The 21,597-nt window shown below is 29.6% G+C and overlaps 6 protein-coding genes and 1 long non-coding RNA gene across 11 annotated transcripts; 3 read left to right on the forward strand and 4 right to left on the reverse strand.

Moving 5' to 3' along the window:
* Window positions 1–379: 379 nt before the first annotated feature.
* Window positions 380–7,177, reverse strand: LOC100748325 (zinc finger CCHC domain-containing protein 2). Its single transcript, XM_003486079.4, has 8 exons — window positions 6,627–7,177; window positions 5,073–5,565; window positions 4,847–4,943; window positions 4,060–4,769; window positions 3,742–3,921; window positions 3,382–3,641; window positions 2,564–3,300; window positions 380–2,439 (listed from the first exon to the last, which is right to left on the reverse strand). Exons 1-8 carry the CDS (start codon window positions 6,671–6,673, stop codon window positions 2,375–2,377), a joined length of 2,589 nt encoding a protein of 862 aa, XP_003486127.1. The 5' UTR covers window positions 6,674–7,177; the 3' UTR covers window positions 380–2,374.
* Window positions 7,178–7,192: 15 nt separating this feature from the next.
* On the forward strand, window positions 7,193–7,867 carry LOC112212040. The gene is made up of 2 exons (XR_002945828.2): window positions 7,193–7,438; window positions 7,686–7,867. It is a non-coding gene; the product is annotated as an uncharacterized LOC112212040 (long non-coding RNA).
* On the reverse strand, window positions 7,756–10,312 carry LOC100748565 (solute carrier family 17 member 9). 2 transcript variants are annotated; one of them, XM_003486081.4, is made up of 8 exons: window positions 9,798–10,312; window positions 9,336–9,682; window positions 9,059–9,232; window positions 8,820–8,952; window positions 8,558–8,654; window positions 8,207–8,372; window positions 7,979–8,137; window positions 7,756–7,911 (listed from the first exon to the last, which is right to left on the reverse strand). In XM_003486081.4, exons 1-8 carry the CDS (start codon window positions 9,851–9,853, stop codon window positions 7,772–7,774), a joined length of 1,272 nt encoding a protein of 423 aa, XP_003486129.1. In that variant the 5' UTR covers window positions 9,854–10,312; the 3' UTR covers window positions 7,756–7,771. The 2 variants fall into 2 exon arrangements, with proteins under 2 accessions (XP_003486129.1, XP_012250196.1); XM_012394773.3 differs by having other exon boundaries at window positions 7,756–8,137.
* Window positions 10,313–11,589: 1,277 nt separating this feature from the next.
* Window positions 11,590–14,705, forward strand: LOC100748683 (aspartate aminotransferase, mitochondrial). The gene is made up of 8 exons (XM_003486082.4): window positions 11,590–11,791; window positions 12,100–12,256; window positions 12,342–12,470; window positions 13,306–13,527; window positions 13,621–13,777; window positions 13,866–13,964; window positions 14,034–14,350; window positions 14,443–14,705. Exons 1-8 carry the CDS (start codon window positions 11,712–11,714, stop codon window positions 14,563–14,565), a joined length of 1,284 nt encoding a protein of 427 aa, XP_003486130.1. The 5' UTR covers window positions 11,590–11,711; the 3' UTR covers window positions 14,566–14,705.
* Window positions 14,706–15,148: 443 nt separating this feature from the next.
* LOC100748804 (ubiquitin recognition factor in ER-associated degradation protein 1) lies at window positions 15,149–18,396 on the forward strand. Of its 4 annotated transcripts, none has more exons than XM_024364514.2 (5): window positions 15,149–15,307; window positions 15,423–15,537; window positions 15,611–15,765; window positions 15,860–16,402; window positions 16,460–17,006. In XM_024364514.2, the coding sequence occupies exons 1-5, from the start codon at window positions 15,305–15,307 to the stop codon at window positions 16,523–16,525; spliced, it is 882 nt and encodes a 293-aa protein (XP_024220282.1). In that variant the 5' UTR covers window positions 15,149–15,304; the 3' UTR covers window positions 16,526–17,006. The 4 variants fall into 4 exon arrangements, with proteins under 4 accessions (XP_024220282.1, XP_033174379.1, XP_033174378.1 ...); XM_033318488.1 differs by lacking the exon at window positions 15,149–15,307 and adding an exon at window positions 18,290–18,396 and having other exon boundaries at window positions 15,390–15,537; window positions 16,460–16,574; XM_033318487.1 differs by lacking the exon at window positions 15,149–15,307 and having other exon boundaries at window positions 15,390–15,537; window positions 16,460–16,574; window positions 16,813–17,006.
* Window positions 16,775–19,610, reverse strand: LOC100748918 (sarcoplasmic calcium-binding protein). The gene is made up of 6 exons (XM_012394694.3): window positions 19,138–19,610; window positions 18,240–18,353; window positions 17,932–18,099; window positions 17,709–17,849; window positions 17,061–17,141; window positions 16,775–16,975 (listed from the first exon to the last, which is right to left on the reverse strand). Exons 1-6 carry the CDS (start codon window positions 19,264–19,266, stop codon window positions 16,829–16,831), a joined length of 780 nt encoding a protein of 259 aa, XP_012250117.2. The 5' UTR covers window positions 19,267–19,610; the 3' UTR covers window positions 16,775–16,828.
* A 650-nt stretch (window positions 19,611–20,260) lies between these two features.
* Window positions 20,261–21,512, reverse strand: LOC100741775 (vacuolar protein sorting-associated protein 29). The gene is made up of 4 exons (XM_012394754.3): window positions 21,372–21,512; window positions 20,986–21,177; window positions 20,669–20,904; window positions 20,261–20,567 (listed from the first exon to the last, which is right to left on the reverse strand). Exons 1-4 carry the CDS (start codon window positions 21,372–21,374, stop codon window positions 20,450–20,452), a joined length of 549 nt encoding a protein of 182 aa, XP_012250177.1. The 5' UTR covers window positions 21,375–21,512; the 3' UTR covers window positions 20,261–20,449.
* Between the last annotated feature and the right edge of the window lie 85 nt (window positions 21,513–21,597).

The raw sequence follows: 21,597 nt of genomic DNA on the forward strand, positions 1-21,597 counted from the left end.
GTTGTAAACTCAGACTCCTTTGTTTCGTAGACGAATCACATACAAACACACGAAATTTTTGCGCTATTTTTCTTTTGCTCTTGTCAAGCAACATATCTGTATTTAAAATGTAAAATAGAAAAATGTGTTTGTTTGTGTTTCATAAATCTGGCTTGGGCAATACCTGCCAATTACAACTGATATTAATTCAAAAACAAAGTACTCGCGAATACCAGGATTCGATTATTTTGTATTATGGAATTAAAAAAAAATATTCATAGAGCTTTAATATGAATTTTACACACTCTTCATCAGTCACAGCCACTTCGAAACTTTTCTCAGGTAGTTTTTAAAAATCATCATTGACTAATGCTAACGGCAAGACAAACCTCAACCTTTATTTTTTTTTTTTTTTAATAGACCGGTATGAAGACACTGGGTGTTTCAACAAAAATGGCACTTTTAATAAATGTTACCTAAACACCGAATCAGACTCTAGTAATTACGACACAGTCGAATTTCTTATAAAAAATTGACAGAAGTTTGAAGATTATAATATATATATAGTATGAATAATATTTTTTTGACTTTTCCCAACTAATTTTTGGCTTTCTTTGGAATTTGAATAAAGTATTGTTTAGAAATAAAAAACGACTTTCACTTTATATACAATAATATGTGAAAACAATACCATTAGGGCAAGTTATCATCATCTTAATAAAATTGTTAAATCAGATTCAAAGGTAACATGAAAATCATCAACTCTGAACTGTCTCTTCTTTTCAAATTTTTATCACTGCAAAATAACAGCTCTAAAATATTAATCCCAAAATGTTTGTGGCTATTGACTAGCTGCCAAATAATTCATTACTAACCAAAAAAAAAAAGACACCTGAGAATTCTTTATATCCAGAAGCTACTGAAAGGAAGTTTTTAAATGCATGTGTATTTAAAATCACACATATCAAACTCACTCTCACTCGTTTTTATATCTTTTCAGTCCTTACTATTTTAAATATCTAGGATCTATTTCATATAGATCAGATGCATAGTATGAGAGTCTTACGATTAAAAATTATAAGTCATCGTAAGTATGGGAACTAGACAAAGATTTACCAAATTATACACTTTAATAGAATTAGATCGACACTCACTAACGGTGTTTGTTTAATTAAGAATTGGTTTAAATGCAGTAGCAACTTGTTGACAAGATGAGTTCAACGCAGATTGCCACTCCACTCATACCTAACACTAGTACATATTCAAGTCGTTATTCTTTCTTTTGTTTATTACTTACTAACGAGATTTTAAACGTATATAACGCATTGCTTACACTTAAAAAAGATGGGCGATCAATAAAACTCGTATAAAATTGCTTAAGTTGCACGTGATTGCATGACTATTTATATAAATAGGATGAGAATTATTGTTATTTAACTAACTATTCATAAGTTAATAAATGAGTGATGAGCGGCGTATATTTATAGTTTTATACACACAGGAGCGCAAAGGCAGCTAGACGATCGAACACTTATGGTTTGTTGTTCTTTCATTCTTCCTTTTTTCTTCTTTCCTGTTTTCTTTTCTCTCTCTTTCTTATGTGCATTCATCCTTTACTCTTTTTATCTTATCTTTTTTTACTCTGTTGTCATCATTCACTTTTGCACTCGTTCAAACATTGCGCACGTAAGAATTGAGAAAATATGTATACATAAAAATGTGGCTCAGTAGCGATAATAGAAGTAATAGTAATAGTTTAATAGTAATAGTAGTAATAGTGATAGTAAATGTACTAGTAGAAGTAAAAGTATCAATGATAAATATAGTCAAACATGGTAGTTTCATCTAATCAGAGCACAATGCGTTCTTTTTTCTTGTATTTCGTTTATGGCTAGTTACTAGAGAAATAGTGAGAAATTGGGTTGAGGCGTGCTGTGAATGTGTGTGTGAATGTATGTATATGTGTTTATATGTAGTCCATACGTATCATTGGTAAGACACGAGTCAGTACCTAACACAAACCTTTCAAAATGTATTCTAAAAACATAGATAAGAGCATTCTGCGTTATGCTTCTCCCAGTTTTCTCTTTGTACATGACGCGACATCTTTTTACATAATTAAGAATTACTATCATAAATAAGAACTTGTAAAAAGTATACCTGGTACCGCAAATCGCGAAACTTCCTCGGTTAAAAAATCGTCATCCTGAATATAAGGGATGTCTACAAAAATCACCGAAAACTTGCATGAGGAGCGATAGCAGTCATCTTTTGAACGGTATTTAGGTTGTATTGCTGTGGCGGCATCGTAGTAACAGTAGTAATGACAGTGATGGTGACAATAATTACGGTAATGATGATAATGATAAATTGCTGGATGGTCCGCGGCAGGGGATCACTTGTCAGAATTTGGGCACTCTCCAGGTTGTTTCATTATACTGTAATCTAAGCGGTATTGAGCTGAAAGTAAAAATAAGAGAAAAAATATTATTTATCGCAAAAGACCTATGTACATTACCCATCTTTTATTTGCGTATAATTATAAACAGTGACATTCTACATAAAAGTATAAATTTTAAGTTACCTTTTTTGGTAAGATCTTCCATGGTTTGATCTTTACAGTCAACTGCAAGATGACTACTACTGCCACAATTATAGCACGAAATTTTCGTTGGTGGGACGGCAGCTGGTGCATATGTAACAATCGGAGTAGGTGGCATATACGGTGCCTGAACAGGTGTCGCGGCTGCATTCGGTGGAGGTGGTGGTGTTCCTCCTGAGGATGGATGTCCAGGATATTGGTACATCATTTCACCATTCGGTTGGTACGTGGTCGGATAAGCTGGTCTTGCATACGGTCCATGTGAGAAGTTAGAATAAATACCACTACTCGGTCTCAAAGCCGGAAAATGACCATGCGGCAGATACGTGACCTGCGACTGCGAAGGTGGCGTGGGAAAGGAAACGCATTGTGAAAGATTCGGTGGCCCACCGCCATTCACCATTTGATTTTTATGACGCATTACATGTGTCTGATTTCTTCTAGTACGTTGCCTTTCCGGGCCCGATTGTATAGGTTGTTGGGATACTGGATGTGATACTGCACTTGTAGAATGTACCGGTGCAGAACTAAGATGATCAGTAACTGGCGGTGGATTGCTCTCACTGCCGCTCACCCACGGTGCTGCCGGAGGAGTCTCTGGCGGAGATCTACTACCAGTACTATCAGAACTACTACTCTGTGAACAATGCCTGCTGTTTTCAGGATCTAACCTCAAGGCTTGTAATTGTGTTAAACAATATACGTGTTGAGCATTGCACCTAAAATATTTTAACATCGTTAATTCAAAATTCAAAAATCAACTTTGATAAATGTTAATAATTGTACACTTTCTTTCCTACCTTGAATATCGATTTTGTACCCCGGCGACAGGTAATGTAAGACAGGCATAGCATGGTGCATTTTGTGCAGCATACATCGGTGGCGGAGCAGGATACATTTGTATTTGCGTAGGATCTAACGGTGGCATAGGATATCGCCGTAAATTAGGTGTAGCTGCATGATTATGATGATGATGCATCGCTGGATGCTGTTCCTGTAACGGCATTGACTTACTGCTTTGATTTCCATTATCATTCAACATCTCCATTCCCGGTATAGCCTGAATAAAAATTTTATGTTATGCATCTATTTTCCTTCACTGATTAAATGAAAGTTAACAATATATTGATATATATCAAGTATAGATTATTAATTATTACCTCATTTTCAACTGAATCTACAACTGTGTGTGTTGTGCTGCTAGTACTATCTAATTTTTTATCAGTAGAAATTTGATTTAAGCCGTTAGTAGTTTGACTCTTAACTATACTTCGTAATTGCCCTACTGCATTTTGTGTTAATCCTATTTCTCTCAAGTCCTCATCACTCATTCTTCGGATCTGCACAATATATCACATATTATCATGTTTATTAATGTACATACATATTCTATTATATATTTATACTAAATATAAAGTAAAATTTATTATGAAATATTTTATGTGATTATAAACTATTTTAAAACTTTACTATCTCACCTCGTCGAGAGAAAAATTCTGCAAGTTGCCTTTGAAATTTGGCATTTCTTTTCCTAACGTTTCTCGTAATGAATCACCAGAAATTGAAGATCGCAGTCGTGGTGGTGGAGGTTGTTTTGATTGAGGTGCTGCCGGAATTAAGGTAGAAGGAGTATTCTCGACGCTATTATGTCGTGAAAAAGTAGTAGAACTGCTGATAGACAAGGGAACAGAGCGTGATGGAAGCAATGGAGGTTGACTAGGATGACTTCTGTTCGTACCCAATGTGGGAAGTGGTGGAAGGGAATTGGCATTTGAGCTGCAGATGCTTGTTTGACTGTTAGAGGCACTCGTTGATGTCAAGGTATTCGAAGTAGACTGAGTCACTTGTGAAGAGGTGCGCGGCATTGTATTATTTCTGCGACCCATTGGGGAATTACTGCGACTAGGAGATCGAGACTGGGATGGTGACGATTGACGGCTGACTAAGGGGGAAGGTGGATAAGCCAACATGTCGCCAGTGTGATACATCAGCTGATTCCCCATCATAACCTGACCTGTCCATGGTGGCATGTGATTTACTGATGGAAAGCCAAGGTGAAGGTACTGTGTTGCACCACCTGATCCCATTGGCATTTGTTCTGGAGTTGGCAGGCATAATCCAGGTGGAGGCATGGAAAGACCAGGGGGAACACCGGTTACCATGGTATTATTTCTCATTGTCATTTCTCCTACAGATAATGTAAAAAAATATTAATATTCATATATATTATACATATATGTACGCATATATCATATTATAAACTACCATGATAAGTTTGCATTGGCGGTGGAGCCATCATACAACTGCCTTGCATCTCTGTGTCTATTAATCTTTCGTTTGTATTCATACATGGCGCGCAACCCTATTGTTAAAACAGATATAAATTAACATTTAGTTTATTATGAAATATTTAGACAATATTTAGAATACTAGTTAGATTACAAATTACATAAATAAATAAATGCATTCAACACACGAAGATTATACATACTTGTGTTTGTTTGTAAGATGAATTTAACTTTGAAAGATTCAGACGAGCTTCTTCTTCTTGAAGCTTTATGTAAATGTTACCGAAGACACTTTTCTGCTCATATGTAAATGCTGGATGATTTAAAGCCATTGTATACAATAAGAGCAGTTCTTCAAGTGGTTGATCATCCGGTGTAAAGGTGGTCCCATTTAATAGGTTAGAGATTTCTTGGTAATCAAAATTTGACAAATTCTTGTACAAGATTACAGCACATGCATAATTACAAGAATGTAATAATGCCATGTAGAGCGCAAGTTTCCTTCGTGTGCGTTTATCTGCCACACCTAAGGTTGTTAACTCGGCAAGATCAGTGGCACTGTTTGCATGATGTTCCGTGTCACGGAGATCATTGTAGTCCCGTTTACCAATATCCTCTACACAAGTGCCAAGGTATCGTACTTCAAACGGCAGGCACATGTTTAGTAACGTGCACATGACATCGATGCGTTTATAACTGCACACATAGAAATATATTTTTTTATAATAATGAACTAATCACAAATATTTCTTTCTTTATTTGTAATAAAATATTTGTCATGAGCATGAAATAGTTTTGAGTAAGTAACTGATATCTTAAAAAATATAAAAATATATTTATGCAATATCAACATAAAAGTATATAGTTAATGAAAATGATTGGATATTGTTATAGAATATTATCAAAAATATCAACAAAAATAATTAATTCTGAATAACTTTTTATCTGTGAATGAAAATATATTAATTTTAAATTGTAGTATTTTATAATTTATACTGTTTATATTTATACGTAAAATGCTAAAATATATAATTCTTTTAAAACTTTCTCTCATAAAAATGACAATTATATTATTTGTTAGAAATAATCTAATAAAATGATATAATAAATTAATATTGATTATTCAACATTATTATAACTATAATTAACTAAATTATAAAATTGTATCAGAATAACAATTTAATTACAGCCTATATGATTATAATCCTTATTAAAGTATACACGCAATCTATTATAATATGGTATTTAATATATAGATTTTTAATAATATGCTTTATAAGATTTTATTAACATCCATATTCAACAGGAAAAGTAAATGATGCTACTGTTGATAACAATATGAAATATATGTAGTATTTTATCATTTTAAGATAAATATATATAAGAAGATTTAATTATTAATTCATTATAATATCTTGAATACACACGAAATTAGAGGAAAACAGTTGCTACCATACTTGGTACTCCTGTATAATAAACAGAAAAGTGATATATCGATAATAGGGTAAATTAAACATTAATGAAAATCAATATCCATATAATTTCTTATTTATCAATACATTCATGTTAATTTCTGACATAAAATTAAGATGAAATTGCGGAATGTTCTTTTTGGTTAGTTCGAAATTTGGTAAGGATGAAGAGGTCATAGTTGAAAACGAAAAGAAGCGCTATGAATAAAAGAACTATAACAATCCATTTCCGAACAAGGAGAATATGGCATTAGTTAGGGAAGAAACTGATAATATTTCTATTACCTGGACAGATTCCCAAACCATGATACCACGTTCTCCTTACACACCATTGCCAGACAACATTGATACCACTTGGGCTAAAGAAAGCGCCGATGCGGACAGCTTTGGCGCCTCGGGTGTTGCTATCAAGTGACAATCACGGCGGGGTCTGGTACAATAACGAACCAGTTTCAAAGCGTTCACGAATGTGAAGGACTTAAAATCCAAAGGCGATCAGCCGTAGGGAGCACTTCAAACGCACAGCGGCGGCAGCAGCAGTACAGCACACTATGAAGTATCCACATTCGCGGCAGCAGGCAGAGGCAGGCACGACCGAATGATCGGTGAAAACGACAAGCGTCAACGGACAACTCACACGTTCATCAAAAACCTCGCGTAAACAAGTACACGGTCGTCCCGTTAAAAATAAAATTCCACCTCTGCAATTGTCTCTACTGCGTACATTAATTCTCACGAGATGTTCCAAGTCGAAAAGTCGAGTCTCGAGATCCGTTCACATGCTCGCGTTAAAAAAGGCATCAGGCACTTGCTGCTCCAATCTCTGATAAAGAGGCATTTTCATGTAGGTGGCAATCGCATATACTTACTAACCATCACATTGGCTACGTTTTTATTCATCGTCAATTAAAAGAACATTTCACTATTTGACGTAATACGGTAACATTTATTTCTGTAAAATATTGTGTAACGATTGGTAGAAAATTATCGTTCTAGAAATTATAATCGGTTATGTTTTGGTATTATACTCTGAAAAATCATACATAGACATATCATAGATATCGCGTTTAATCATTATTATTATATTCCTTCATTAGGTATGATTTTATATTGAATCAGTGCTAACCTTTTAAATTTATATTATTGATATTTACTATATTTAAAATTTTTATAAGTATGATTAATTAAACGTAACATGTATAAAATAATATGGAATTTTAAATAAAATCAAATTATCAGTTAACCGATATACATATAAACCATGCACGAATGTTTTTTTGTATTACTATCGAAACTTCTCGCAATATTGACACAACTTAATTAATGTTATTGTTTTATTCGTAGATAATTAAAATTTACACAATTGTACCGAATTTTAAGGATAGGGTGTATTCACAATAAACTGAAAGAACAATAAATTGGATGTCATTTTATATAATTGCTTGACCAGAACCAAATAATAAATATACTATACATCCTAATGCATCTATTATAGCAATGAATATAAATACAACAGGCCAGCTGTGCGTTACATGTAATATATATCCAGAAAAGTATACTCCAAGAAATCCTGAAAATTACCTTTTTTACTATCATCTTTCCTATTACTGCAATAGTAAATTTATGATTATATATACCAGGTATAGCACCAACAGTGTTCATTAATCCAAATACACTTCCGGAATGTTTTGGTGCAAGATCTGAAGGATTTACTGCAATTGCATTATTATGAAAACCTGACCCGCCAATTATAAACGCAAGACAAATTATTGCACTTTGAAAAGTTTCCACTTTTGCTGAAATTGTTTTAAAATCAATTTCACTATTTAATTTTTTCATACATTATTATACATACCTATACTTACCTAAAAATAATAAGCTTATAATTTCAGTTAAAAAACATATTGTTTCGATTATTTTACGTGTTACTGTGATGGAATACCCTGCTTTTATTATCTTCTCAGAAAGTGCTTTACCAAAAAATGTACAAGGCAACATAGACAACCATGGCACCATGTTTACAACCCAGCCCTAAATATAACAAAGAGAATTTTTAATATGTTACATAACTAATGCTATAAAATTTTATTTAATTATGTATGATCCATTTTGTTTAAAGATTCAATAAAGTAATATAAAACAAAAAATGTTGTGTATTTATTATTTCCTTATAAAACAACAAAAGAAACTTTTAAGACAACCTAATAATTAATTACCTTTACTTCTGGAAATGTATCATGAAAATACATTGGCATCCAGGATAGTAATACAAAAAAACAATTATTTTGACAAGCATGACCTATTACACATGACCTGAAAATAACAGTTAATATGTGAACTTTATACATCTATAAATTTGTAATCATAATATTTTTATAAATCCATATAACTTTATATACTTTTTATATTAAGATTTGTGTCAGAAATTGTGTGACTTATGATAACTGAATTCAAATTGATCCCATGCACAATGATTACCAGAATGGAGGTTTTTTTAAAAGCTTCAACCAAGGCAAAGAGTAGTTAGTAGCTGATTTAGTAGAAGCTGCTTTTTCCTTAAAAGGTAGGGTATGGTAACTTAATAGCACGGCCCATGCCAAGCTCAAACCTCCTAAGATAACAAATTAGATATTTTTGTATAATTAAATCACACTGTGAATTTATTAATAAGGTTGTTAATATTAGTGTAAATAACACATAATTATACATTTATATACCTAATGTTTGGAAAACTACTACCCAGTTATAATTTTCCAACAGATAGGAACCTAAAGATCCAGTGAGCAATGTGCCAAGAGCGGATCCTGATGTTAATAAACTAAAAAATGAGGCTCTTTCTGTTTCGTGCAATCGTTGACTTATTAAACTAATCATACTGGGGAAATGCATTCCTGTAATATATGCAATTTATATATATATAAATATATATATATATAAAGAACAAACATCTTTTACATACTTTAGCTATTTATGTTAGTAATTTCATAAGAATACCTTGGAATGCACCATTTATCGTTCTCACTACTGCTACTAATAACACAGAAGTATCATCCTTTGAAAAGAGTTCTATGACTTCTGGCATAAAAAATGTTGTCATAGACCATCCAAGAGCAGAGATCAATAATACTTTTTGTCCTCCAATTCTATCGCTAATATAACCACTAGCAACTTGCGTTAATGTATAACCCCAAAAAAAACTAGACAATATTACTCCAGAATCTGGTTTGGACCATTGTTTCTCTTTACTTATAATTGGCATTAATAAAGGAACAGATGTTCTTGTAGCATATATGAGACAAGTACCACATAATAATGATAGAAACCATTTTTGTCTCTCCTTCCTAAAATTTACTTCATAATTTTAGCTTATATTGCCAAACATCAAAAATAATCTTGTAAAAAGATTCAAAGATTCTTTTAAATTATTTTCATAATGTCTTAATATAGATTAATTACCTTGACCAAGATGAATTTGTTTTTTCATCTTGAATTAAAGGTATTTGCATTTGCATTTCTCATCAAATAATTTTGTTCGTATGTAATTATTCTTGTTCCCATATACTCAAAACATATAAGCTAGACATGTTATTTTTAAAAGTTTTAATAGCAGATCAGTAATGAAAAATGAAAATAAAACCTTATCTTAAACTTGTTAAGTTTTATAAGATTATCGTGAAACTGGAGATTTGCATGCTCAAGTCATCATTAATTTTGCGAAAATATTTAATAATTTAATAATAAGTCAATTTCCTATGAATGTTTAACAATGAGTTTTATCCAAAAATAATACATTGGTACAAATATAACTGATTTCTATTCTTTTTAGTTGCGTGTTATATACATACGTAACGTATATGTTCACTATCGTTTAATTTACATACATAGTTGGTAAGTTAGATAACGCTAACACAAATATCAATTTCATTTCTTAGATAACAGATTGAAAGACAGAAATAGAAATACATTAAAACAGCGTTATTTGAAAACTTCATGGAGTAAACATAGTCAATAAATATGAAGTTGTCTTTTTAAAATATAAATTGAACGCGCGAATTTGTGATCTCAGATTTGAACTTTCCAATACTTGAATGGAATTTATGATGAATTGGAAAAAAATATTCATAAAAATCTAATTCTAATATCTATATTGTTAAAAAGCAAATGTTCTATGTTTCAGCAACAAATATGTAAATATACAAATTAACGAGCGATTACAAATAGCAATCAATGATAATTTATAATTATAACAGTTAATCAATGTCATTTGTTATTGTAATCTTTTGTTCATTCTTTCAGCTACACCAAAATTCACGATATGAATATCCAACATATGTACGTATATAAAATATGAGATATATCTCTATATTATTTAAGTATGTATATTATGTGTGTATATTATCTCTATATTATGTAAGTTATCACAGTAAGGATTACAAAAAGGCAGGAAATGATAAACGTAACAAATTAGCAGTTTAGACTAAATCACACATGGTTCTTAGAAAATACTCTACTTGATCTTGTGTTGTAAGGGGGACATAAATTATTGTTGTCTTCTCTTTCTCTTTATTCAGATTCTACATATTTCTTCCTTGTAACATATTCCTAGGTCCAACAACGGAGTATACCTATGTTACAAAAGCTTGTTATTTAAGTGAAATCGAAAGATGAATCGTCATCGATGAATGGGACAGAATCTAAGTTACTATTGGCCTATGACAAAATAAAAGGAGGACCACGATTGGAAAGAACAGTTACAACAGAGTTCATACAAAAAAGTAGTAGAAATTCAACAACTCAAGATAATTAAGTTATAATAAGTAATAACTTTACATCGTAGTAGTTCTCTTAAATTTTTGCGCATATTACTATCAGGATTAGCGCTTTACGTGCACCAACCAACTTGAGGCAGATTCTTAAATAACTGCTAAATACGTAACAATGGAATAATATTAGGCTTTTATTAATAAAAATGGAGTATATTTCATTAATGGAGTATAAACTATTGAATTTATTTAACAAATGAAATTTTAATTTAGTAAATCAATTTGTATCAATATGAAATATAGACATTATTTATTTATTCATACTTTGTACTACGATAAAAATAAGACTGTTATCATTTTTCTCATACTTCATTTTTTATTATTATCAGTTGTTACAATTTTTTGATAAAGCATTCATATCAAATTTTTCCCTATTTTTATTTACGGGCTACATTTTGGTGGGCACAAATTTATGGAACACCCTATATAGACAATAAGCATCTGTATATTGTACATCAAATCAGCAAACTATTGAAGTATAAGTATATCTGTAATTTAAAGTAATCCATACGGTGAATGTAGTGTATTCTAACATATTAATATTAATATGGCACAAAGTAAAAAACTATTTAGACTTCCATTTGCATGCAAATTATTTAAAAATAACAGCAATGTTAGATCAATAAGGTAAGTTTATATTAAAAAATTAATTGAACTTTTTAACCTTTTATTATATTATAAATTTATAGTTATAAATTATATAGTTTAAAAATTATTTAAAATTATTAATAATCATAGAATTTATTATTAATGATCAGGAATTTCTCAAGAAGAAGCATAAGATAGATAAGATAACTAACTTAATTAAAATGCTTAAAAACTTTAAATTTACTATATAATTTATTAATATTTACTGATTTATAATTTATTTTTTTTTCTCTTAAGATTTACTTTAATTGAAATTAATTAATATTAAAATATTTTGTGTGTTATAGTTCATGGTGGTCTCAGATAGAAATGGGTCCACCAGACCCAATTTTCAGTCTTACAGAAAGATTTAAAGCAGATACACATCCAAATAAAGTTAATTTAGGAGTTGGTGCTTATCGAGATGATGAAACTAAACCATTTATTTTGCCAAGTGTACGAATGGTATATATTATAAAGCAATTATGTTTGGGAAATATATATATTTCTACTTTTTCACATTAATCTAACTGAATCAAATATATTATAGGCAGAAGAAAGAATTAGAAGTAGAAATATGGATAAAGAATATTTAGCAATTGCGGGAAATGCAGAATTTTGTAAACTTAGTATTAAGTTAGCACTTGGTGAACATAGTAATATTGTTGATGAAGGTTTGGTAAGTATTACATGTGAAATATATTCTTTAAGAAAAAAGTTCATCAGTTAAAATTGTTTCCTGAATTTGAAGCATAAACAAATAAATAAACATATATTAAGTAATTTAAACATAACACGTGTATTAAAAACACATGCATGCACAATGTGGATATACACAGAAATACACATCTATAGTTAATCACAAGATTATATATATACCCCTAGAATATAAAATATTATAGTAAAAATGTTAGCGCTATATACATTTTTTTTACACATTAAGACACATATTGTTAAAATGTAACAGTTTATTTACTTTCGCCTCTATTAAGAAAAAAGAATTTAAAAAAATATGAAATGATACAAATATTACAAACATCTCCTATACATATATGAAATCATAAAAATAGTAGGCTTAATATTATATTAATATCATATAGGTTCCTTCTCTGCATCAATAATGGTATCTCATTGGCAATAATAAAATTGAAAATTTTGTAATTTGTAATGTAATTTCATTCCAAGATTTTTGTGAGTTAAATGTTTTAGCTTTTCTAATCCCTTTTAGAAATACTTTAATGTACTAAATACATTTAGTGTGACTTTTTACACTTAAGTGTAAATAAATTTGTGACAAGGTGTGTTTTTAATTACTTTGACAAGTCAGATACACAAAATTTGATACTTGTATATAGACTTTTATGACTGACTGTACATATAAGGCATAAGACCAACCGTGCAATTTCGTTATGGTTAATATTTTATTATTTTTATATCAATAGCACACTGAGTTATTAATTTTGCTATTATATAACTTCTTTATAATTCACAATTTAACTGATATCATTTTGTAGACTGCTACAGCTCAAACAATTTCTGGTACAGGAGCACTTTCTCTTGGAGGACTCTTTCTCACACGTTTTTTTACTGGCAATAAGGAGATATATTTACCAGTACCTACATGGGGAAACCATGCTCCAGTATTTACATTTGCTAAACTTCCAGTAAAACAGTATTGTTATTATGATCCAAAAACATGTGGATTAGACCATAAAGGTCTTTTAGAAAATTTATATGTTAGTATATAAATACTATAAATAATATATTGTATTTATTGATTATTTATTGGTTATATTTACAAATTCTATTTGTAATATTGTATTCTATAGAAAATTCCAGACAAATCCATTATTCTTCTTCATGCATGTGCTCATAATCCTACTGGTGTCGATCCTAAACCAGAACAATGGAAAGAATTAGCAGAATTAGTAAAAAAGAAAGAACATTTCCCTTTTTTGGACATGGCATATCAAGGGTTTGCCACAGGTAAAACAACATATAAGAAGTTAATAATTTAATTTTTAATAATACATGAAAATTTGTTCACTAGTGGATATTTTTGTGCAAATTTTAGGTGATACAGATAGAGATGCTTTTGGTGTTCGACACTTTGTAAAAGAAGGAATTCAATTTGCTCTGGCTCAATCATATGCTAAAAATATGGGCTTATATGGTTAATATACAAGTTTATAAATCTCATTTCGGCTATATGAAAACATTTAAAAATTATTGATCATCGTAGGTGAACGTGTGGGAACATTTACAATGGTTTGTGCTAACAAGGATGAAGCAAATCGTGTTTTTTCGCAATTGAAGCTTATAATTAGACCACTATTTTCTAATGCACCAATTAATGGTGCCAAAATTGCTTATGAAATCTTAGAAAATGCCCCATTGAGAGAACAATGGATGGTTGATATAAAAACAATGGCTAACCGTATTATATCTGTACGTCAAAAGTTGCATGATAATCTTAAGAAAATGGGTAGTACCCGTGATTGGAAACATATTACAGACCAAATTGGAATGTTTTGTTTCACTGGCCTTAATCCTAATGAGGTATGACATCCACTATTATTTATTTTCATCATTATATGTAATATATATATATAAAATATAATAATTTAATTTTGGTTCCACTTACTTTATAGGTAGAGAAGCTTATTAATGATTATCATATTTATTTGACAAAAGATGGTAGAATATCTATGGCAGGAGTAACATCAAAAAATGTGGAATATATAGCAAAAGCTATATATGATGTTACAATATAATTAAATATTTCTACCAGTAAGAGTAAGAAACCCTGTCCTTAATTTTCAAATACATTACACATATAAACAAAATAGTATAGATATATGTACACATTATATCAAATGCATTTATTCTCGCATGTTATTTTTATAAAAAAAAATACTGCAGGCAGTGTAATATTTGTAATGATATATTAATATAGAATAAATTTTATATTATAATTATCTATAGTAATTATCTATAGTAATTATCTTTAATTATCTATAGTAATAGTTCATAATTTTTGCAAAAATTATATGATCAATATTCTATTATATATTCTATTATAAACGAAAAATATAATAATTAACTATAGAAATAAAGCTGTTATGAAGTATATTAAATATTCTAATAAAATTTCCATGAGTTATTTTTCCAATAAAAAACGATTTATTTTACACACACAGTTCCAAATTGAGCAAATTCCAATTGCTTGATACCCTGATACATTCAAATTTAAAGTTATTCAAAATAATATCGAAACTATCGATTGTTATAAAAAAAATATCACTAGCTTTCACTAGTTTTTCATTTCAAAGACTAACGATAATAATCGATATACTATCGATATTTCTTCACCTCTGATAGATATGCATAAGTTGTGTCTGTTTATGTATTTATGCGTATGTCATAGTGATAAGTAAATCTAAATTTCCAGGCTTTTAAAAAAATTCTATTAATTATAAGCCTTCGAAAGAGTACTGCAACAAATACATAAATATGGTAAAGAAAACCTGATAGAGAAACGACAAACAGCGACGGAATATGTTCCGTTCGATGATTTCTTTTAATAAAATAAGGTTATGTTGTTTCGATTAAAATGACTTTTCACTTTCAGTTTGGATTTAACATGTTTCCGGAGATTGTCAGACCTTTCAACAACCACTATAGATGTTTTTCTGTGTCAATGTTACCGGGTACATATCGACGAGATGTAGAACGTGGAGGGAAAAGTATATATATCTAAAAAACATGTTGTAAATTATTCACTGAACAAGTAAAAGATTATAATTTGTTGTTTTTCAGTAATCATGCCACCCTCAGCTTTAGAGCATCTCACAAGATTAAATATTAGATTTCCTATGTTATTCAGATTAAGTAATGAAAAAACTAATAGAATTACTCATTGTGGAGTTTTAGAGTTTGTTGCGGACGAAGGAAGAGTTTATTTACCTTGTTGGGTATGTTTATATTCTCATTTTTGTATTATTAGTTAGGAATACTAGATTGATATATAGCCCAAATCAGTGTACAATTACCATATTGTGATTACAGATGATGTACAATCTTTTGTTACAAGAAGGAGAATTAATAAATGTTGAAAGTGTAAATTTACCTGTTGCAACATTTTCACGTTTTCAACCACAATCAGAAGATTTTTTAGACATCACAAATCCTAAAGCTGTTTTAGAAAATGGATTAAGAAATTTTGCTTGTCTTACAACAGGTGACATTATTGCTATAAAATACAATCAAAGAATATATGAAATGTGTGTTTTGGAAACAAGACCAGGTTCAGCAGTCACTATCATAGAATGTGATATGAACGTTGAATTTGCTCCACCATTGGGATATGTAGAAAAAGAGACTAAAAAGGATGAAAATGTAGTAGATCCTGCAGATTTAATGCCAGCACCATCTGGTTTTGTGCCATTCAAAGGAGAAGGTAATAGACTAGATGGCAAAAAACGTAGAGATTTTGCAAAACCAGAAGTTACCACAAGTAAACCGGCTTATGTTAGAGGAATACCAGATTATGATTATAAAATAGGAACACTTACGTTCTTGCGCATTAGTAAACCTGTTAATAATAAAGAGGTAAGTTGAAATGTCATTTGTATGTTACTGTATATTTACCCCATTATATGTTTATAGGCAAAAGACCCAGATGAATTTAAAGCATTCACTGGTGAAGGTTTTTCTCTTAGGAAATCAAAGTAATTAAATAATTGGTTTATTTATTTTCATACAATTACATGTATTTGTAAAAGTGAGTATTTATATTTGTAATTAAACTGTTATACTTTTTAACAAAAATAGTTTCATACAAGTTCTACCCATTACACTAATAAGCCTTTTTATTTAAACAGCTTTTTGTATATACGTAAACGAATTAACCTACAGTATAAAAATTTATATCCTATAACTCAAATATCTTACAAGTGAAGTCAAAAAATTACCAATATAAAAATAATTAATATATAGTATTGTATTATCACAAATTATAGGATTGCAGTGAGAATTTTAATCTACCAAAGGACCCCAGAAATATTTACTGGGTTTTGTTGGATCCTCTGTTAAGAAGAACTCACGACCCAATGTTATGAATTCTTTAAAGCTAATTTTACCATCATCATTAGTATCAATATGACTGAAGGAAATAACTGCATCCTATAATAAATATTTCAGTTTAATCAATTCATTTATTTAACTTTTATTTTAATAATCATAAAATTGAATGTGCAATTTTACTTACATCATGTGTGAGTCCTAAACATTGGAAAAATAACTGAAATTCTTGCACAGAAATTTCACCACTTCGATCTTTATCCACTGCCTGCAATTTTATATTTAATGATATATTGAAAATATTTTTTAACACATATTAACCCATTGGGACGGCGTCTGTACACTGTACACTGTCTCTTGTTTTATTTCCACTAGCCACAGTTCGTGCAACGTACGGACCGTCGCGTCGCGTGTCGTACGGACGCTTGATACGTCACGTCATTTATTTTCCTACGTCTACATATCGTATTTCACAACATTTTTCAAGGATGGCTGGTAATAATGTTCATAATAATGTTTTGATCTTTATAAAGACCAAATTTTTCGAATTCCTTTCTGGAGTCGCAGTTTAGCTGTAGCAATCGTCTTGCAATTAATTACGGCTTCAACAAGTTAGGAAATCGCTAGTAGAAATTTAGTAGAAAGTGAAAATGAGAGTGATTCCGATGAAGTAATCGATGATCAAGCAATCGTAAGTGCGATTATTGATGCATTCTTAACTCATTTTGGAAACCTATATGTCACAAAATATCGTCAGTCGCACAAAAAGAAATTGCGAATCGTATGTCGTCCTCAATGGGTTAATTTATATAAATGCATATTTTTAAAAACATACTTTGAATAAAAATGGCAAAAAATAATGACATTTTCCCTTCAATGATGAGTCATTAAGAACATGTTGCATTTCCTCCAAATATTTTTCGATACAAATAAGATTATACGGACTAATTTCTCCCCATTGTTCTTCCCATGCTTTCTATATATAAATAAATAACTTAAAAGTATTATGTACTATTTCATTTTGATCCATAGAATGCATAAAAAAGAGACTGACTTACATTCATTATTTTTTTGAATTCAATTTTTAATTCTGGAGTTAAGTATCCCAAGTCAGAAAATTTTTCTGTGAACAACATGAAATCGTCGTGACCGATAACTCCGTCTTTATTAATATCCAAATGATTATGTAGTGTCCGCATTTTCCTTCTCCAGAAATATGATTGTCCCTGATAAATAAAAATATTCTAAATAACTTTTTATTGAATGATTAGTTACCACATATTAAAAAAAAAATAATAAATGACTGGGATTAAATTGTTACCGCATTACAATATCTCAAATAATAAGACTTTAAACAGTATCTTACTTTTCCTTGTTCGGTGTCAGAATCGTTATCACTTTCTTGTTCGCTTACAGAAGTTGAGATACCCGTTTGATGCACTCTTCTTGTACTACACGCTCGCGGAGATATTTTATAATACTGAAAACATTTGGTTTATATATTCCTTAATAAATAAAAGGTTGTTCTAAAAATTGTTGTGTGTTGTTATTGATTATGACAACTGCATTATATCTAATTAGATAGATTACGATATTGTATCCTTGTATAAAAACATTACATCGTAAATATATAATATAAATATATACGTTCAATGAACTTCGATGCAAGGTGAAATCCTAATAATAGACTCCAAAAAGAGTCTGGATTAAGAAAAGAAAGAAAAGAAATTAATTTATCTTTAATAAGTTAGAACAATTAAAAAGATATGTAACTCTACTATTAATAACATTAGTACAGTTTTAATATTCCTTTTAATTAAAAATTCTATAAATAAATTATCTTTATCCATACACAGTACATATGTTTACATGCACGAACTATAGTACAACATTATGTATTTGTAATATTCTACACCTGTAAAACTAATACGTAATATTGCCCTTGAATCTTGAAGATTTTCCAAAACAATTTGGAAAAGGTGAAAATAATTATATAAATTATTTAAATATATTCAATAAACATATCCTTTTTTTAAAAATTTGAAAAATTTGCTACCTACGATTCAAAATATAATTTTTATTTTTTTTAAATAACATTTTCCGTCTAAATAACTTTTTAAAATGACTTATTTTATTTATTAATATTTTATTACTTCATATTAACATCATTTTTAATACAAAGTGTTTTAAAACAAAGTAATTGATTAGAAATTTGTTATAAATTAAACTCACTATTTTTTTTTGCAATATAAAAAGAAAATTACCTGGTTGCATTTTAGTAAAATATTTTGTTTTTCTGATATTCCATAGCATAAAATTGAAATAGCTCTTTTTTTAAAACACTTGTTGGAAGTTACAAATCGTAGACCAGTTCGTAATAATGTTGTTGTCATTTTAACGTGAACTTCAAGCAAACTATCTGTGACACAGAACTAATATGCTCTACTTAAAATCGTTTGGAATTTAACACTAAAGCCGCAGAGATCAGTGGGCCCCTTTTGTTGGGTCGGTCCAAATTCCCTCTTTGTCCTTTACGCATGCGTAATAGTGCTCTGTTCCCCCCTTTTACTGTTGGGATATATGTATATAGTCTGACTGCCTTGTACGAGCGCCCATGCACGTCCTCCTTTTTTCACAGATAAAACCCATAAACGTATATACCACCATAACTACATAGACACAAAAGAAAAAAACAAACACTAGAAAATGCTCTGCTCTAAACCTGAATATTAAGAATATATGAACTAACATATCAATTATATGTAAATCATATTCCTTTTTCTGATTGATATCAATAAAAAATTCGGTCCCGTAAAAACCTAAGTTTTAAAGAATCAATTTATAGCTAGAATCTGCTGAAATTGTAAAAATTCATGTATATATCTAGCTACGTATAATTCTGATATTAAAGACAATTTTCGACCAAAATACCCAAATCTACGTAAAAAAAATACATAGTAAACGTTAAAAAACAAAAACTTGTGTATGTAGTTAAATTAAATTTTTCTTTGTATTACGCCTATGCTTAATTTCGTGTTTTATCGTAATTCTAGAGAATTGATCAGTACATTTCAGGCACAAATGAAATTAATATATAAAAAAGGAATAGTTGAAAATATAAAGATCGGATACTAATACACACAAGGAAATTCTAATGAATCACAGAAGTAGGACACGGTAATATGTATGTCTATACACAGACTTAAATGAACATAAATAAGCATACGTGACACGAAGCATGGTACTAAATTTAGTTGATCATGACAACTTTTACTTAAATGAATGTAACATGAAAAATGAATGTTTTTTGAATAAATACATACCATGAAAAAGTAAAAATTGTTATATAAGTATGATCTATATTTGCTAAATAAAAACTATTATGCAATTTATATATTGTATTTCCATTTTATTTATATCAAATGTATTATACAATTTAAATTTTTATATAAATGCTTAAATGGTAATACAGGTAATATTTTATATGGATTATACACAGATTAATCTTGAATTTCATTGTGAAATTCCATTTTCGATTTATAATATATATCTTACATTTTAATTTTCCTACATATTTTAATTTTTTTTGTACTCGATTCGTTCGACTTTTACTTCATCACCAACAAGTTGATAGACATAAGTTACAACTGTTGAGCTCTGAATATCCATTAGAACAAAAGATGGGATAACTGATCTGTAAATATAATGATGAAATAAAATAAATAATAAAATAAATTTATAAGTATATTATGTAGCATTCAAAATTTACTTTATACTATTAACATAAAATCTTACGTATCAAGAGGGTTATATGCCCCTGTTGCTGAACCAGGATTAATATAAAATTTGTTTTCATGCTCGTATGCCTCAAATTTATGTGTATGACCTGATATCAAAATATCAACGTCTAATTGTCTTTGAATTAAAGCTAGTGATTCTGGATCTCCCCAAGGTACTACTTGATGTCCATGTGACAAACCTATTCTAAACTGACCAACAGTGACCACTTTTTGTTCTGGATAATTTAAATTCTGTAAATGAAAAGAATATATAGTAAAATATACATTATTAAGGAATTATAACAATATTTAACAATATTAAATAAAATATACCTCATCAAAATCTCCTCTAACAACATGTACATCACTGGCTAGTGTTTTCAAGTAATCATATGATTCTTTAGTACAGAGATTACCTGTACATAAAATATGTTGTATTCTACCAGGCACCAACAATTTCTTAAATTTACTTGGAAGACTACTACATCTGTGTGGTATGTGTAAATCTCCCAATACTAAAACAAGCTGTAAATATCCAATATTATTTTTACCAAATATAATAAAAAAATTATATAATGGATCTTTAATAGTATATATTTTCATTTTATTAACTTTACGAAGTTATGGTACTTTTCTATGAGGTTAGATTATAAGACTCAAGGAATTTGTAATTCCAATTAATTAATTTCTATTACTAATATTTAATTTCGTGTACTCACCATGACGAATTTAATAATATTTTTTTAATTCCTATATATTTTTTAGCGTTGATATTTATTTTATTGCATTTGATATCTGTGAAGAACAAAAGCTAATGAAATGTCAAATGCACCATTGGAAATATGTTTGACAGATAAGCCTTCGATTTTCGAGATTCGAGATTGCATTAATTGTCACTATTTTTTACAATGCGCTAAATATAAGTTATATATTCTTACCCAAAGT

Source organism: Bombus impatiens, unplaced genomic scaffold (assembly GCF_000188095.3).
Source record: "Bombus impatiens unplaced genomic scaffold, BIMP_2.2 scf_0099, whole genome shotgun sequence".
In the NCBI taxonomy this organism is placed as follows: domain Eukaryota; kingdom Metazoa; phylum Arthropoda; class Insecta; order Hymenoptera; family Apidae; genus Bombus; species Bombus impatiens.

Excerpts from the sequence above, each read along its gene's own strand:
- LOC100748804 (XM_033318488.1), top strand. The coding sequence starts at position 15,405 with ATGACTTTTCACTTTCAGTTTGGATTTAACATGTTTCCGGAGATTGTC. Across the intron at positions 15,538-15,610 it reads TGTAGAACGTGGAGGGAAAA|TAATCATGCCACCCTCAGCT; the intron begins GTATATATATCT and ends GTTGTTTTTCAG. Across the intron at positions 16,403-16,459 it reads AACCTGTTAATAATAAAGAG|GCAAAAGACCCAGATGAATT; the intron begins GTAAGTTGAAAT and ends ATATGTTTATAG.
- LOC100748325 (XM_003486079.4), bottom strand. The coding sequence starts at position 6,673 with ATGGTGTGTAAGGAGAACGTGGTATCATGGTTTGGGAATCTGTCCAG. Across the intron at positions 5,566-6,626 it reads TGGTTTGGGAATCTGTCCAG|TTATAAACGCATCGATGTCA; the intron begins GTAATAGAAATA and ends CTATGTGTGCAG. Across the intron at positions 3,301-3,381 it reads GTACAAAATCGATATTCAAG|GTGCAATGCTCAACACGTAT; the intron begins GTAGGAAAGAAA and ends AAAATATTTTAG.
- LOC100741775 (XM_012394754.3), bottom strand. Across the intron at positions 20,905-20,985 it reads TTAGAGGAGATTTTGATGAG|AATTTAAATTATCCAGAACA; the intron begins GTATATTTTATT and ends TTTCATTTACAG. Across the intron at positions 20,568-20,668 it reads GCATATAACCCTCTTGATAC|ATCAGTTATCCCATCTTTTG; the intron begins GTAAGATTTTAT and ends TTATATTTACAG.
- LOC100748918 (XM_012394694.3), bottom strand. The coding sequence starts at position 19,266 with ATGACAACAACATTATTACGAACTGGTCTACGATTTGTAACTTCCAAC. Across the intron at positions 18,100-18,239 it reads CTGACACCGAACAAGGAAAA|GGACAATCATATTTCTGGAG; the intron begins GTAAGATACTGT and ends TTTATTTATCAG. Across the intron at positions 17,142-17,708 it reads TTTTGCCATTTTTATTCAAA|GCAGTGGATAAAGATCGAAG; the intron begins GTATGTTTTTAA and ends ATAAAATTGCAG.
- LOC100748565 (XM_012394773.3), bottom strand. The coding sequence starts at position 9,853 with ATGCAAATGCAAATACCTTTAATTCAAGATGAAAAAACAAATTCATCT. Across the intron at positions 9,683-9,797 it reads ACAAATTCATCTTGGTCAAG|GAAGGAGAGACAAAAATGGT; the intron begins GTAATTAATCTA and ends AGTAAATTTTAG. Across the intron at positions 8,138-8,206 it reads TATAAGCTTATTATTTTTAG|CAAAAGTGGAAACTTTTCAA; the intron begins GTAAGTATAGGT and ends AAACAATTTCAG.
- LOC100748683 (XM_003486082.4), top strand. The coding sequence starts at position 11,712 with ATGGCACAAAGTAAAAAACTATTTAGACTTCCATTTGCATGCAAATTA. Across the intron at positions 12,471-13,305 it reads ATATTGTTGATGAAGGTTTG|ACTGCTACAGCTCAAACAAT; the intron begins GTAAGTATTACA and ends ATCATTTTGTAG. Across the intron at positions 14,351-14,442 it reads CTGGCCTTAATCCTAATGAG|GTAGAGAAGCTTATTAATGA; the intron begins GTATGACATCCA and ends CTTACTTTATAG.